Here is a 14,801-nt window from a genome sequence, read left to right on the forward strand (position 1 = left end):
TAAACAGTGTCTTCTCATATTCCACTATGTTATGAACAGTGTCTTCTCATATTCCACTATGGTATGAACAGTGTCTTCTCATATTCCACTATGGTAGAAACAGTGTCTTCTCATGTTCCACTATGGTATGAACAGTGTCTTCTCATGTTCCACTATGGTATGAACAGTGTCTTCTCATATTCCACTATGGTATGAACAGTGTCTTCTCATGTTCCACTATGGTATGAACAGTGTCTTCTCATATTCCACTATGGTATGAACAGTGTCTTCTCATGTTCCACTATGGTATGAACAGTGTCTTCTCATGTTCCACTATGGTATGAACAGTGTCTTCTCATAGCAAGACATCTTTCACAATAGTAGACTTAAACACACCAAGCTCTGCAGGCAGATCATTATGGAGATTTCTCTGTAAAAGACTTCAGTAACGTCAGAATTAATATCAGAAGATGTTTTGAGCAGCTGTTGAGGAACATTGACTTGGAGAAGAAACTGATGGGAGTGAATGGAATTGAAGATGTCAGTTGCCACAAATGAAATTCAAAACAAGAGAAAAATCATTGGATGTGCCAACGTCAATATACTCTTTGACAGGCAGGCAGGGGACAGTGTTATCTATGAGTAGGGTACATCTTTCTGTGATTTGTAATCATGGTTTACAGGGATAAAATACCAGAATAACTACTGCTGCATTATGAGGACATTTGTGTTATGAAGATGTTGTGTGTGTGTGTGTGTGTGTGTGTGTGTGTGTGTGTGTGTGTGTGTGTGTGTGTGTGTGCGTGTGCGTGTGCGCGTGCGTGTGCGCGCGCGCGTGCATGTGTCTGTGTGTGTGTGTGTGTGTGTGTGTGTGTGTGTGTGTGTGTGCGTGTGCGCGTGCGTGTGCGCGCGCGCGTGCATGTGTCTGTGTGTGTGTGTGTGTGTGTGTGTGTGTGTGTGTGTGTGTGTGTGTGTGTGTGTGTGTGTATGTGTCTGTGTGTCTGTGTGTGTGTGTGTGTGTGTGTGTGTGTGTGTGTGTGTGTGTGTGTGTGTGTGTGTGTGTGTGTGTGCTGTACCATTTCCATGTTCTCCTCTGTGATGAAGCGTAGTTTGTTCTCCATGCGTCTGAATGCGTAGGCCAGCTCCTCATTCTTCCTGCTCAGCCTCTTGTTCTTGTCCAGCAGGGGCATAAACTGACTCTCTGCCTCTCTTAGGCGCTTCAGCTAGATGGACAGACACACACACACACACACAGACACACACACACACACACACAGACACACACACACACACACACACACACACACACACACACACAGAGAGACACACACACACACGTCATCATTATTGTTCTTGTCCAGCAGGGGCATAAACTGACTCTCTGCCTCTCTTAGGCGCTTCAGCTAGACGGACAGACACACACACACACAGACACACACACACACACACACACACACAGACACACACACACACACACACACACACACACACACACAGAGAGACACACACACACACGTCATCATTATTGTTCTGGTCCAGCAGGGGCCCTCTGCCTCTCGCAGGCGCTGCTGCTAGACACAGAAACACACACAGTCAGGTCCACAACTATCAGCACCCTTGATAAAGATGAGCAGTACATTGGGGGGGGGGTCTTAGACCATTCCTCCATACAGAATCTCTCCAGATCCTTGATATCCTTCGTCTGCTCTTATGAACTGCCCTTTTCCAATTCAAACTACAGGTTTGAGACTGAGGTGGCCACTGCAAAATGTTGATTTTTGGTGGTCAATTAACAATTTCTTTGTGGATTTTGGTGTGTTGTTGGGGTTATTGTCTTGCTGAAAGATCCAGACGCAACCTGGTATTTGGTTAAATGTCCTGGTATTTGGTTAAATGTCCTGGTATTTGGTTAAATGTCCTGGTATTTGGTTAAATGTCCTGGTATTTGGTTAAATGTCCTGGTATTTGGTTAAATGTCCTGGTATTTGGTAGAGTTCATGATGCCGTTGACCTTAACAAGGGCCCCAGGACCAGTGGAAGCAAAATAGCCCCATAACATCAATGATCCACCACCATATTTCACCATAACATCAATGATCCACCACCATATTTCACCATAACATCAATGATCCACCACCATATTTCACCATAACATCAATGATCCACCACCATATTTCACCATAACATCAATGATCCACCACCATATTTCACCATAACATCAATGATCCACCACCATATTTCACCATAACATCAATGATCCACCATCATATTTTACCATAACAACAATGATCCACCACCATATTTCACCATAACAACAATGACCCACCATCATATTTCACCATAACATCAATGACCCACCACCATATTTTACCATAACATCAATGATCCACCACCATATTTCACCATAACATCAATGATCCACCACCATATTTCACCATAACAACAATGATCCACCACCATATTTCACCATAACAACAATGATCCACCACCATATTTCACCATAACAACAATGATCCACCACCATATTTCACCATAACATCAATGACCCACCACCATATTTCACCATAACATCAATGATCCACCACCATATTTCACCATAACAACAATGATCCACCACCAAGCCTGTTGTTATTCCAGAACCAAACTGATCCAATACCAAAGCCAGCTGTTGTTCCAGAACCAAACTGATCCAATACCAAAGCCAGCTGTTGTTCCAGAACCAAACTGATCCAATACCAAAGCCAGCTGTTGTTCCAGAACCAAACCGATCCAATACCAAAGCCTTTTGTTGTTCCAGAACCAAACTAATCCAATACCAAAGCCTGTTCTTGTGCCAGAAGCAGAAACAGTAGTTTAAATCACATAGTAGAGTCAGTATTTAATTCTGGCAATACCTCTGACTTACGTGTTAACAGTGTAGCAGGCTAGTGGAGAATATCTTATCACCAGAGGAGATATTGTCACCTATCAGATAACTCCTAGGATGACTGAAATGTCTTCACTGTCTTGACAACATTTAGGGTTAACCCTAGCCCTAACCTTGGCTATAGCAAATTGAGGATTGTGATAGAAAGTGAATATTTGTCACGCCCTGACCATAGTTTGCTTTGTATGTTTTATGTTTTGGTTGGTCAGGGTGTGAACTGAGTGGGCATTCTATGTTGTATTGTCTAGTTTGTCTATTTCTATGTGTTTGGCCTGATATGGTTCCCAATCAGAGACAGGTGTTTTGCGTTGTCTCTGATTGGGAACCATATTTAGGTAGCCTGTTTTGTATTGTGGGTTGTGGGTTATTGTCTATGTTATGTTGCATGTTAGCACAGTGTTTATATAGCGGTCACGTTCGTCTTATTAGTTTTGTTGTTTTTGTTTAAGTGTTCTTCATTAAATATAGAAGAATGTATTCAAACCACGCTGCACTTTGGTCCGCTTCTTACGACGATCGTGACAATATTGACATTTTTATTCAGGAAGCTGTGTGTGTATGTGTTGTGTGCAGTACTCCATTTTGTCATTTTTTTTAGGACTATATCTTCTGCAAAAGATAAGGCTTAAAATCCTTTTCAGTCAGAAAACCTTAAAACAATACCAAAGATCATCTCCTCAGCCATTTCTATCACTGGGTGACACACCAATACACTCAGTTGTAGCAGCATGATACTTGTGATTAGAAGACGTCAGAACGGCTCACCAGTTCGTTTCTTTCCTCTGACAAGAGGGCGTTGCGGTCTTCCAGTTTGCGGATGATGGCACTCAGCTCAGAGATCTTCAGTTGGAAGCGCCGAGCTTCCTTGTCATCCAACTGCTGTTCCTGAAACCCACACCGACTGCAGATTACTGGGGAAAACCTCAAACACCCTCCCCAGACCCCTATAGGCCATATTATTACAGTATATTAGGCCTCACCCACTGAACCCAATGTATCTAAAAACCCTATAGACCTTCACTGTAAACACTCCATGTGGAAACGTCAGTTCATGTGGTAAAATACACCTGGACACTTCTGGGTTCCTGTTGACCTGGTTTTTTCTCTCTATATATAACAGTGTAATGAAGTGTGCAGTGGGTACATTCATTCTTACGCAGAACAAATAATAAACAGAAAAATGAAAAACATCCATCCATTTTCTGCCGTGAAAATGAAAGCACTTTCAATAGGCTACAGTCCCTAGTGTTTATTACAGTGCAGCCCTGCTCGCTACTCATCAGGGTTGGGGTCCTTTTGAAATGAAGGAAGTCAATTCAGGAAATTATTATTTGAATTTAACATTTTAACATAAATATCTTCTCCTTTTCAGTTTATTGAGAAGTCATTGAAAAATAGATGCCTATTTTTTTTCAATTATTGAATTGGCACGACAATTTACTTCCTGAATTGACGTACTTGAATTGGAATTGACCCCAAAGCTGGTCCCTGCTACTCCTGACTCCTGACGCTCAGACTCGGCAGCTGTGAGAAGAGACTACCTACATTGAGAGGTATGCTGATAATAATAAGTAAGTAGCCTGTTGAAATAACAGGTGTCTAGTCTGGAAGCAGGAGGAGGTGAGTGTGAGGGAGTGTGAATATTGGTGACAGTGTGAAGGCGTTCAGGTGATGTGCTTATAGAATGAGGAAGTCACAGGCCACGGACTGGTGCACAGCAGGCAGGCTTGGATTGGTGCTGAAAGAACAGCTAGGACATAAAACATTTAGTTCTTCAACGGGGAATGGTGACGTGTGTAAATTTGATTACGAGGAATTTGCTGTAAAATATTTATAAAATTAAAATTAATTAAAATTGAAATGTGCAGTCTTTTGTATCCACTGTGTTGAAAATTCAGAGATTCATATATATATATTTATGAGCTGAAAATATTAAAATCAAGAGCTGAAGACGAAAGAACGAGATCGTAACAAAACCATCTATACACATCTCAAGAATTCCTTATTCAGTGGTGCAGAAGACATCTTTCAACAACAGAGAACATCGTATCTGCTGATAGACAGTAAAGGAAGGTGAGAGGGACTGGTGCTGGGTGGAGGAACAGACAGTAAAGGAAGGTGAGAGGACTGGTGCTGGGTGGAAGAATAGACAGTAAAGGAAGGTTAGAGGGACTGGTGCTGGGTGGAGGAACAGACAGTAAAGGAAGGTTAGAGGGACTGGTGCTGGGTGGAGGAATAGACAGTAAAGGAAGGTGAGAGGACTGGTGCTGGGTGGAAGAATAGACAGTAAAGGAAGGTGAGAGGACTGGTGCTGAGTGGAAGAATAGACAGTAAAGGGAGGAGGAATAGACAGTAAAGGAAGGTAAGAGGACTGGTGCTGGGTGAAGGAATAGACAGTAAAGGAAGGTTAGAGGACTGGTGCTGGGTGGAGGAATAGACAGTAAAGGAAGGTAAGAGGACTGGTGCTGGGTGGAGGAATAGACAGTAAACTAAGGTGAGAGGACTGGTGCTGGGTGAAGGAATAGACAGTAAAGGAAGGAGGAATAGACAGTAAAGGAAGGTGAGAGGACTGGTGCTGGGTGGAGGAATAGACAGCAAAGGAAGGTTAGAGGACTGGTGCTGGGTGGAGGAATAGACAGTAAAGGAAGGTAAGAGGAGTGGTGCTGGGTGGAGGAATAGACAGTAAACTAAGGTGAGAGGACTGGTGCTGGGTGAAGGAATAGACAGTAAAGGAAGGTTAGAGGACTGGTGCTGGGTGGAGGAATAGACAGTAAAGGAAGGTGAGAGGACTGGTGCTGGGTGGAGGAATATACAGTAAAGGAAGGTTAGAGGACTGGTGCTGGGTGGAGGAATAGACAGTAAAGGAAGGTGAGAGGACTGGTGCTGGGTGGAGGAATAGACAGTAAAGGAAGGTGAGAGGACTGGTGCTGGGTGGAGGAATAGACAGTAAAGGAAGGTGAGAGGACTGGTGCTGGGTGGAGGAATAGACAGTAAAGGAAGGTGAGAGGACTGGTGCTGAGTGCAGTAATAGACAGTAAAGGAAGGTGAGAGGACTGGTGCTGGGTGGAGGAATAGACAGTAAAGGAAGGTTAGAGGACTGGTGCTGGGTGCAGTAATAGACAGTAAAGGAAGGTAAGAGGACTGGTGCTGAGTGCAGTAATAGACAGTAAAGGAAGGTTAGAGGACTGGTGCTGAGTGGAGGAATAGACAGTAAAGGAAGGTTAGAGGACTGGTGCTGGGTGGAGGAATAGACAGTAAAGGAAGGTTAGAGGACTGGTGCTGAGTGCAGTAATAGACAGTAAAGGAAGGTGAGAGGACTGGTGCTGGGTGGAGGAATAGACAGTAAAGGAAGGTTAGAGGGACTGGTGCTGGGTGGAGGAACAGACAGTAAAGGAAGGTGAGAGGACTGGTGCTGGGTGGAGGAATAGACAGTAAAGGAAGGTTAGAGGACTGGTGCTGAGTGCAGTAATAGACAGTAAAGGAAGGTGAGAGGACTGGTGCTGGGTGGAGGAATAGACAGTAAAGGAAGGTTAGAAGGACTGGTGCTGGGTGGAGGAACAGACAGTAAAGGAAGGTGAGAGGACTGGTGCTGGGTGGAGGAATAGACAGTAAAGGAAGGTTAGAGGACTGGTGCTGGGTGGAGGAATAGACAGTAAAGGAAGGTTAGAGGGACTGGTGCTGGGTGGAGGAACAGACAGTAAAGGAAGGTTAGAGGGACTGGTGCTGGGTGGAGGAATAGACAGTAAAGGAAGGTTAGAGGGACTGGTGCTGGGTGCAGTAATAGACAGTAAAGGAAGGTTAGAGGACTGGTGCTGGGTGGAGGAACAGACAGTAAAGGAAGGTTAGAGGGACTGGTGCTGGGTGGAGGAACAGACAGTAAAGGAAGGTGAGAGGACTGGTGCTGGGTGGAGTAATAGACAGTAAAGGAAGGTAAGAGGACTGGTGCTGGGTGCAGTAATAGACAGTAAAGGAAGGTGAGAGGACTGGTGCTGGGTGCAGGAATAGACAGTAAAGGAAGGTTAGAGGACTGGTGCTGGGTGGAGGAATAGACAGTAAAGGAAGGTGAGAGGACTGGTGCTGGGTGGAGGAATAGACAGTAAAGGAAGGTGAGAGGACTGGTGCTGGGTGGAGTAATAGACAGTAAAGGAAGGTTAGAGGACTGGTGCTGGGTGGAGGAATAGACAGTAAAGGAAGGTGAGAGGACTGGTGCTGAGTGGAGGAATAGACAGTAAAGGAAGGAGGAATAGACAGTAAAGGAAGGTTAGAGGGACTGGTGCTGGGTGGAGGAACAGACAGTAAAGGAAGGTTAGAGGGACTGGTGCTGGGTGCAGTAATAGATAGTAAAGGAAGGTGAGAGGACTGGTGCTGGGTGCAGTAATAGATAGTAAAGGAAGGTGAGAGGACTGGTGCTGGGTGCAGTAATAGACAGCAAAGGAAGGTTAGAGCACTGGTGCTGGGTGCAGTAATAGACAGTAAAGGAAGGTTAGAGGACTGGTGCTGGGTGGAGGAACAGACAGTAAAGGAAGGTTAGAGGGACTGGTGCTGGGTGGAGGAACAGACAGTAAAGGAAGGTTAGAGGACTGGTGCTGGGTGCAGTAATAGACAGTAAAGGAAGGTTAGAGGACTGGTGCTGGGTGGAGGAACAGACAGTAAAGGAAGGTTAGAGGGACTGGTGCTGGGTGGAGGAATAGACAGTAAAGGAAGGTGAGAGGACTGGTGCTGGGTGGAGGAATATACAGTAAAGGAAGGTTAGAGGACTGGTGCTGGGTGGAGGAATAGACAGTAAAGGAAGGTTAGAGGACTGGTGCTGGGTGCAGTAATAGACAGTAAAGGAAGGTTAGAGGACTGGTGCTGGGTGGAGGAATAGACAGTAAAGGAAGGTTAGAGGACTGGTGCTGGGTGCAGTAATAGACAGTAAAGGAAGGTTAGAGGACTGGTGCTGGGTGCAGTAATAGACAGTAAAGGAAGGTTAGAGGACTGGTGCTGGGTGGAGGAACAGATAGTAAAGGAAGGTTAGAGGGACTGGTGCTGGGTGGAGGAATAGACAGTAAAGGAAGGTTAGAGGACTGGTGCTGGGTGGAGGAATATACAGTAAAGGAAGGTGAGAGGACTGGTGCTGGGTGGAGTAATAGACAGTAAAGGAAGGTGAGAGGACTGGTGCTGGGTGCAGTAATAGACAGTAAAGGAAGGTGAGAGGACTGGTGCTGGGTGGAGTAATAGACAGTAAAGGAAGGTGAGAGGACTGGTGCTGAGTGCAGTAATAGACAGTAAAGGAAGGTTAGAGGACTGGTGCTGGGTGCAGTAATAGACAGTAAAGGAAGGTGAGAGGACTGGTGCTGGGTGCAGGAATAGACAGTAAAGGAAGTTTAGAGGACTGGTGCTGGGTGCAGTAATAGACAGTAAAGGAAGGTGAGAGGACTGGTGCTGGGTGCACTAATAGACAGTAAAGGAAGGTGAGAGGACTGGTGCTGAGTGGAGGAATATACAGTAAAGGAAGGTTAGAGGACTGGTGCTGGGTGCAGTAATAGACAGTAAAGGAAGGTGAGAGGACTGGTGCTGGGTGGAGGAATAGACAGTAAAGGAAGGTTAGAGGACTGGTGCTGGGTGCAGTAATAGACAGTAAAGGAAGGTTAGAGGACTGGTGCTGGGTGCAGTAATAGACAGTAAAGGAAGGTTAGAGGACTGGTGCTGGGTGGAGGAACAGATAGTAAAGGAAGGTTAGAGGGACTGGTGCTGGGTGGAGGAATAGACAGTAAAGGAAGGTTAGAGGACTGGTGCTGGGTGGAGGAATAGACAGTAAAGGAAGGTGAGAGGACTGGTGCTGGGTGGAGGAATAGACAGTAAAGGAAGGTGAGAGGACTGGTGCTGGGTGGAGGAATATACAGTAAAGGAAGGTTAGAGGACTGGTGCTGGGTGGAGGAATAGACAGTAAAGGAAGGTGAGAGGACTGGTGCTGGGTGGAGGAATATACAGTAATGGAAGGTTAGAGGACTGGTGCTGGGTGGAGTAATAGACAGTAAAGGAAGGTGAGAGGACTGGTGCTGAGTGCAGTAATAGACAGTAAAGGAAGGTTAGAGGACTGGTGCTGGGTGCAGTAATAGACAGTAAAGGAAGGTGAGAGGACTGGTGCTGGGTGCAGGAATAGACAGTAAAGGAAGTTTAGAGGACTGGTGCTGGGTGCAGTAATAGACAGTAAAGGAAGGTGAGAGGACTGGTGCTGGGTGCACTAATAGACAGTAAAGGAAGGTGAGAGGACTGGTGCTGGGTGGAGGAATATACAGTAAAGGAAGGTTAGAGGACTGGTGCTGGGTGCAGTAATAGACAGTAAAGGAAGGTGAGAGGACTGGTGCTGGGTGCAGTAATAGACAGTAAAGGAAGGTGAGAGGACTGGTGCTGGGTGGAGGAATATACAGTAAAGGAAGGTTAGAGGACTGGTGCTGGGTGCAGTAATAGACAGTAAAGGAAGGTGAGAGGACTGGTGCTGGGTGGAGGAATAGACAGTAAAGGAAGGTAAGAGGACTGGTGCTGGGTGCAGTAATAGACAGTAAAGGAAGGTGAGAGGACTGGTGCTGGGTGCAGTAATAGACAGTAAAGGAAGGTGAGAGGACTGGTGCTGGGTGGAGTAATAGACAGTAAAGGAAGGTGAGAGGACTGGTGCTGAGTGCAGTAATAGACAGTAAAGGAAGGTGAGAGGACTGGTGCTGAGTGGAGGAATAGAGAAAATCTAGGCTCAGCCAGGGCAGATCTCTAGACTCCATTTAAGCATCTAGAAACAGATAAAGAAGGTGAAGCACAAAGAAAGCAAAATAAACACAAAATAAACACAAAATAAACACTCTCCATCTGGAGGCTAGATGGAGAGATAGCCTGCATTAAGCAGCAGTGAGAAGCTAGATGGAGGGAGAGCCTGCATTAAGCAGCAGTGAGAAGCTAGATGGAGGGAGAGCCTGCATTAAGCAGCAGTGAGAAGCTAGATGGAGGGAGAGCCTGCATTAAGCAGAAGTGAGAAGCTAGATGGAGGGATAGCCTGCATTAAGCAGCAGTTAGAGGCTAGATGGAGGGATAGCCTGCATTAAGCAGCAGTGAGAAGCTACATGGAGGGAGAGCCTGCATTAAGCAGCAGTGAGAAGCTAGATGGAGGGAGAGCCTGCATTAAGCAGCAGTGAGAAGCTAGATGGAGGGAGAGCCTGCATTAAGCAGAAGTGAGAAGCTAGATGGAGGGATAGCCTGCATTAAGCAGCAGTTAGAGGCTAGATGGAGGGATAGCCTGCATTAAGCAGCAGTGAGAGGCGAGATGGAGGGAGAGAGATTGCTTACGAGGCTCTCTGAGGTGTCTCCTGCACCACTGGGGTAAGGAGCGTCTCGTTTGGGGCTGTGGAGGTGTCCTCCTGCCCCAGCCTCCCTGCTTCTGATCTGGGCTAGCTGCTCATCCATAGCCTCCTTCTGCAGCTGGAGCCTCTGAGTGTGTCCAGCCTGAACCCCCAGCTCCTTCCCCAGCACACAGCATGCTCTGTCTTTTACCTTAATCTCATCCATCTACAGAGCAGAGCAGAACAGAGGAGAGGAGAACAGAGGAGAACAGTGCAGAATAGAGGAGAGGAGAACAGAGGAGAGCAGAGCAGAATAGAGGAGAGGAAACATAACAGAGGAGAGCAGAGCAGAATAGAGGAGAGCAGAACAGAGGAGAACAGTGGAGAGGAGAACAGAGAAGAACAGAGGATAACAGTGGAGAGGAGAACAGAGGAGAACAGAGGAGAACAGTGGAGAGGAGAACAGAGGAGAACAGAGGAGAGGAGAACAGAGCAGAGGAGAACAGAGGAGAGGAGAACAGAAGAGATCAGAGGAAGGGGGAACAGACGAGAGCAGAGCAAAGGAGAACAGAGCAGAACAGAGGAGAACAGAACAGAGGAGAACAGAGGAGAAGAGAACAGAACAGAGGAGAGGAAACAGAACAGAGCAGAGGAGAGTAGAACAGAACAGAACAGAGGAGAGCAGAACAGAACAGAACAGAACACCGAAGAGGAGAACAGAACAGAGGAGAACAGAACAGATGAGAACAGAACAGAGGAGAACAGAACAGACGAGAACAGAACAGAGGAGAACAGAACAGACGAGAACAGAACAGAGGAGAACAGAACAGAGGAGAACAGAACAGAACAGAGGAGAATAGAGGAGAACAGAACAGAGGAGAACAGAACAGAGGAGAACAGAACAGAGCAGATCAGAGGAGAACAGAACAGAGGAGAACAGAACAGAAGAGAACAGAACAGAGGAGAACAGAACAGAGGAGAACAGAACAGAGGAGAACAGAACAGAGGAGAACAGAACAGAGGAGAACAGATGAGAACAGAACAGAAGAGAACAGAACAGAGGAGAACAGAACAGAGGAGAACAGAACAGAGGAGAACAGAACAGAGGAGAACAGAACAGAACAGAGGAGAACAGAACAGAGGAGAACAGAACAGAGGAGAACAGAACAGAGGAGAACAGAACAGAAGAGAACAGAACAGAGGAGAACAGAACAGAGGAGAACAGAGGAGAACAGAACAGAAGATAACAGAACAGAGGAGAACAGAACAGAGGAGAACAGAACAGAGGAGAACAGAACAGAGGAGAACAGAGGAGAACAGAGGAGAACAGAACAGAGGAGAACAGAGAACAGAGAACAGAACAGAGGAGAACAGAGGAGAACAGAACAGAGGAGAACAGAACAGAGGAGAACAGAACAGAGGAGAACAGAACAGAAGATAACAGAACAGAAGATAACAGAACAGAGGAGAACAGAGGAGAACAGAACAGAAGATAACAGAACAGAGGAGAACAGAACAGAGGAGAACAGAACAGAGGAGAACAGAACAGAGGAGAACAGAGGAGAACAGAAGAGAACAGAGGAGAACAGAGGAGAGGAGAACAGAACAGAGGAGAACAGAACAGAACAGAACAGAGGAGAACAGAACAGAACAGAACAGAGGAGAACAGAGGAGAGGAGAACAGAGGAGAACAGAACAGAGGAGAACAGAACAGAACAGAACAGAACAGAGGAGAACAGAGGAGAGGAGAACAGAGGAGAACAGAACAGAGGAGAACAGAACAGATGAGCTCAGTCGAGCATGAGTGTGCATGCATATAAGTCACACACACAGAGAGCCACATCATGCACACACACAGTAGGCTCCTGTTCTGTTCAGCCGAGGCCATGAAAAAAGGTTGGCAAGACCAGCGACAAGCCCCGCCCTGTTTGATTGGCCATTCAGAGAACAGGCGCTTCCTTGGTGCATCCTGTAGCTACTAAACATTAGAAACACAATAAGATCCCCCCCCCTCCCAGATGTACTGTTTCTTTCCTGTAATCAATGCTTCATTCATTTTACAGATCACACTTGTGTTGCCTGGCAGCAACCACAGTCTAGGGTCACATTCAACAAGATCACAACAAATCAATCTCAGTGAAACGACATGAAATAGTCCTGGTCATGTCCTGAGAAAAGCACACATGACCCAGCTCTTCTAGATATCTGTATGCTTCTATTCACAACAGTCCCAGCCCAGCTAGCATTTAGCTACATAACAACTGTTAGGAAGCCAATAGAGAAACTCACGAAAGCTACATAACAAATCAATCTGTTAGGAAGCCAATAGAGAAACTCACGGAAGCTACATAACAAATCAACCTGTTAGGAAGCCAATAGAGAAACTCACGAAAGCTACATAACAAATCAACTTGTTAGGAAGCCAATAGAGAAACTCACGAAAGCTACATAACAAATCAACCTGTTAGGAAGCCAATAGAGAAACTCACGAAAGCTACATAACAAATCAACCTGTTAGGAAGCCAATAGAGAAACTCACTAAATAAAAGGAAATTATAAAAAATATAACCTAGGGGAAACCTGTACATGAGACTGTTGTTCTGTTATAAACTAGGGGAAACCTGTACATGAGACTGTTGTTCTGTTATAAACTAGGGGAAAGCTGTACATGAGACTGTTGTTCTGTTATAAACTACGGGAAACCTGTACATGAGACTGTTGTTCTGTTATAAACTACGGGAAACCTGTACATGAGACTGCTGGTCTGTTATAAACTAGGGGAAACCTGTACATGAGACTGTTGTTCTGTTATAAACTAGGGGAAACCTGTACATGAGACTGTTGTTCTGTTATAAACTAGGGGAAACCTGTACATGAGACTGTTGTTCTGTTATAAACTAGGGGAAACCTGTACATGAGACTGCTGTTCTGTTATAAACTAGGGGAAACCTGTACATGAGACTGTTGTTCTGTTATAAACTAGGGGAAACCTGTACATGAGACTGTTGTTCTGTTATAAACTAGGGGAAACCTGTACATGAGACTGTTGTTCTGTTATAAACTAGGGGAAACCTGTACATGAGACTGTTGTTCTGTTATAAACTAGGGGAAACCTGTACATGAGACTGTTGTTCTGTAATAAACTAGGGGAAACCTGTACATGAGACTGTTGTTCTGTAATAAACTAGGGGAAACCTGTACATGAGACTGTTGTTCTGTTATAAACTTGGGGAAACCTGTACATGAGACTGTTGTTCTGTTATAAACTTGGGGAAACCTGTACATGAGACTGTTGTTCTGTTATAAACTAGGGGAAAGCTGTACATGAGACTGTTGTTCTGTTATAAACTAGGGGAAACCTGTACATGAGACTGTTGTTCTGTTATAAACTAGGGGAAACCTGTACATGAGACTGTTGTTCTGTTATAAACTAGGGGAAACCTGTACATGAGACTGTTGTTCTGTTATAAACTAGGGGAAAGCTGTACATGAGACTGTTGTTCTGTTATAAACTAGGGGAAACCTGTACATGAGACTGTTGTTCTGTAATAAACTAGGGGAAAGCTGTACATGAGACTGTTGTTCAGTTATAAACTAGGGGAAAGCTGTACATGAGACTGTTGTTCTGTTATAAACTAGGGGAAAGCTGTACATGAGACTGTTGTTCTGTTATAAACTACGGGAAACCTGTACATGAGACTGTTGTTCTGTTATAAACTAGGGGAAAGCTGTACATGAGACTGTTGTTCTGTTATAAACTACGGGAAACCTGTACATGAGACTGTTGTTCTGTTATAAACTAGGGGAAAGCTGTACATGAGACTGTTGTTCTGTTATAAACTAGGGGAAACCTGTACATGAGACTGTTTTTCTGTTATAAACTAGGGGAAACCTGTACATGAGACTGTTGTTCTGTAATAAACTAGGGGAAACCTGTACATGAGACTGTTGTTCTGTAATAAACTAGGGGAAACCTGTACATGAGACTGTTGTTCTGTTATAAACTAGGGGAAAGCTGTACATGAGACTGTTGTTCTGTTATAAACTAGGGGAAACCTGTACATGAGACTGTTGTTCTGTTATAAACTAGGGGAAACCTGTACATGAGACTGTTGTTCTGTTATAAACTAGGGGAAAGCTGTACATGAGACTGTTGTTCTGTTATAAACTACGGGAAACCTGTACATGAGACTGTTGTTCTGTTATAAACTACGGGAAACCTGTACATGAGACTGCTGGTCTGTTATAAACTAGGGGAAACCTGTACATGAGACTGTTGTTCTGTTATAAACTAGGGGAAACCTGTACATGAGACTGTTGTTCTGTTATAAACTAGGGGAAACCTGTACATGAGACTGTTGTTCTGTTATAAACTAGGGGAAACCTGTACATGAGACTGCTGTTCTGTTATAAACTAGGGGAAACCTGTACATGAGACTGTTGTTCTGTTATAAACTAGGGGAAACCTGTACATGAGACTGTTGTTCTGTTATAAACTAGGGGAAACCTGTACATGAGACTGTTGTTCTGTTATAAACTAGGGGAAACCTGTACATGAGACTGTTGTTCTGTTATAAACTAGGGGA

At 45.0% G+C, this 14,801-nt stretch overlaps 1 protein-coding gene across 1 annotated transcript in view; it reads right to left on the bottom strand.

The window, feature by feature from the left end:
- The window catches only part of LOC120042029 (janus kinase and microtubule-interacting protein 3-like), a 73,710-nt gene that overhangs the window by 29,667 nt on the left and 29,242 nt on the right, over positions 1-14,801 (bottom strand). Inside the window, exons 4-6 of the mRNA XM_038986920.1 lie at positions 10,223-10,441; positions 3,671-3,790; positions 1,056-1,202 (exon numbers count right to left, since the gene is read on the bottom strand). Coding sequence (XP_038842848.1) covers positions 1,056-1,202; positions 3,671-3,790; positions 10,223-10,441 — 486 coding nt within the window. The remainder of the gene's footprint in view (positions 1-1,055; positions 1,203-3,670; positions 3,791-10,222; positions 10,442-14,801) is intronic.

Source organism: Salvelinus namaycush, unplaced genomic scaffold (genome assembly GCF_016432855.1).
Source record: "Salvelinus namaycush isolate Seneca unplaced genomic scaffold, SaNama_1.0 Scaffold60, whole genome shotgun sequence".
NCBI classification, from domain to species: Eukaryota; Metazoa; Chordata; class Actinopteri; order Salmoniformes; family Salmonidae; genus Salvelinus; species Salvelinus namaycush.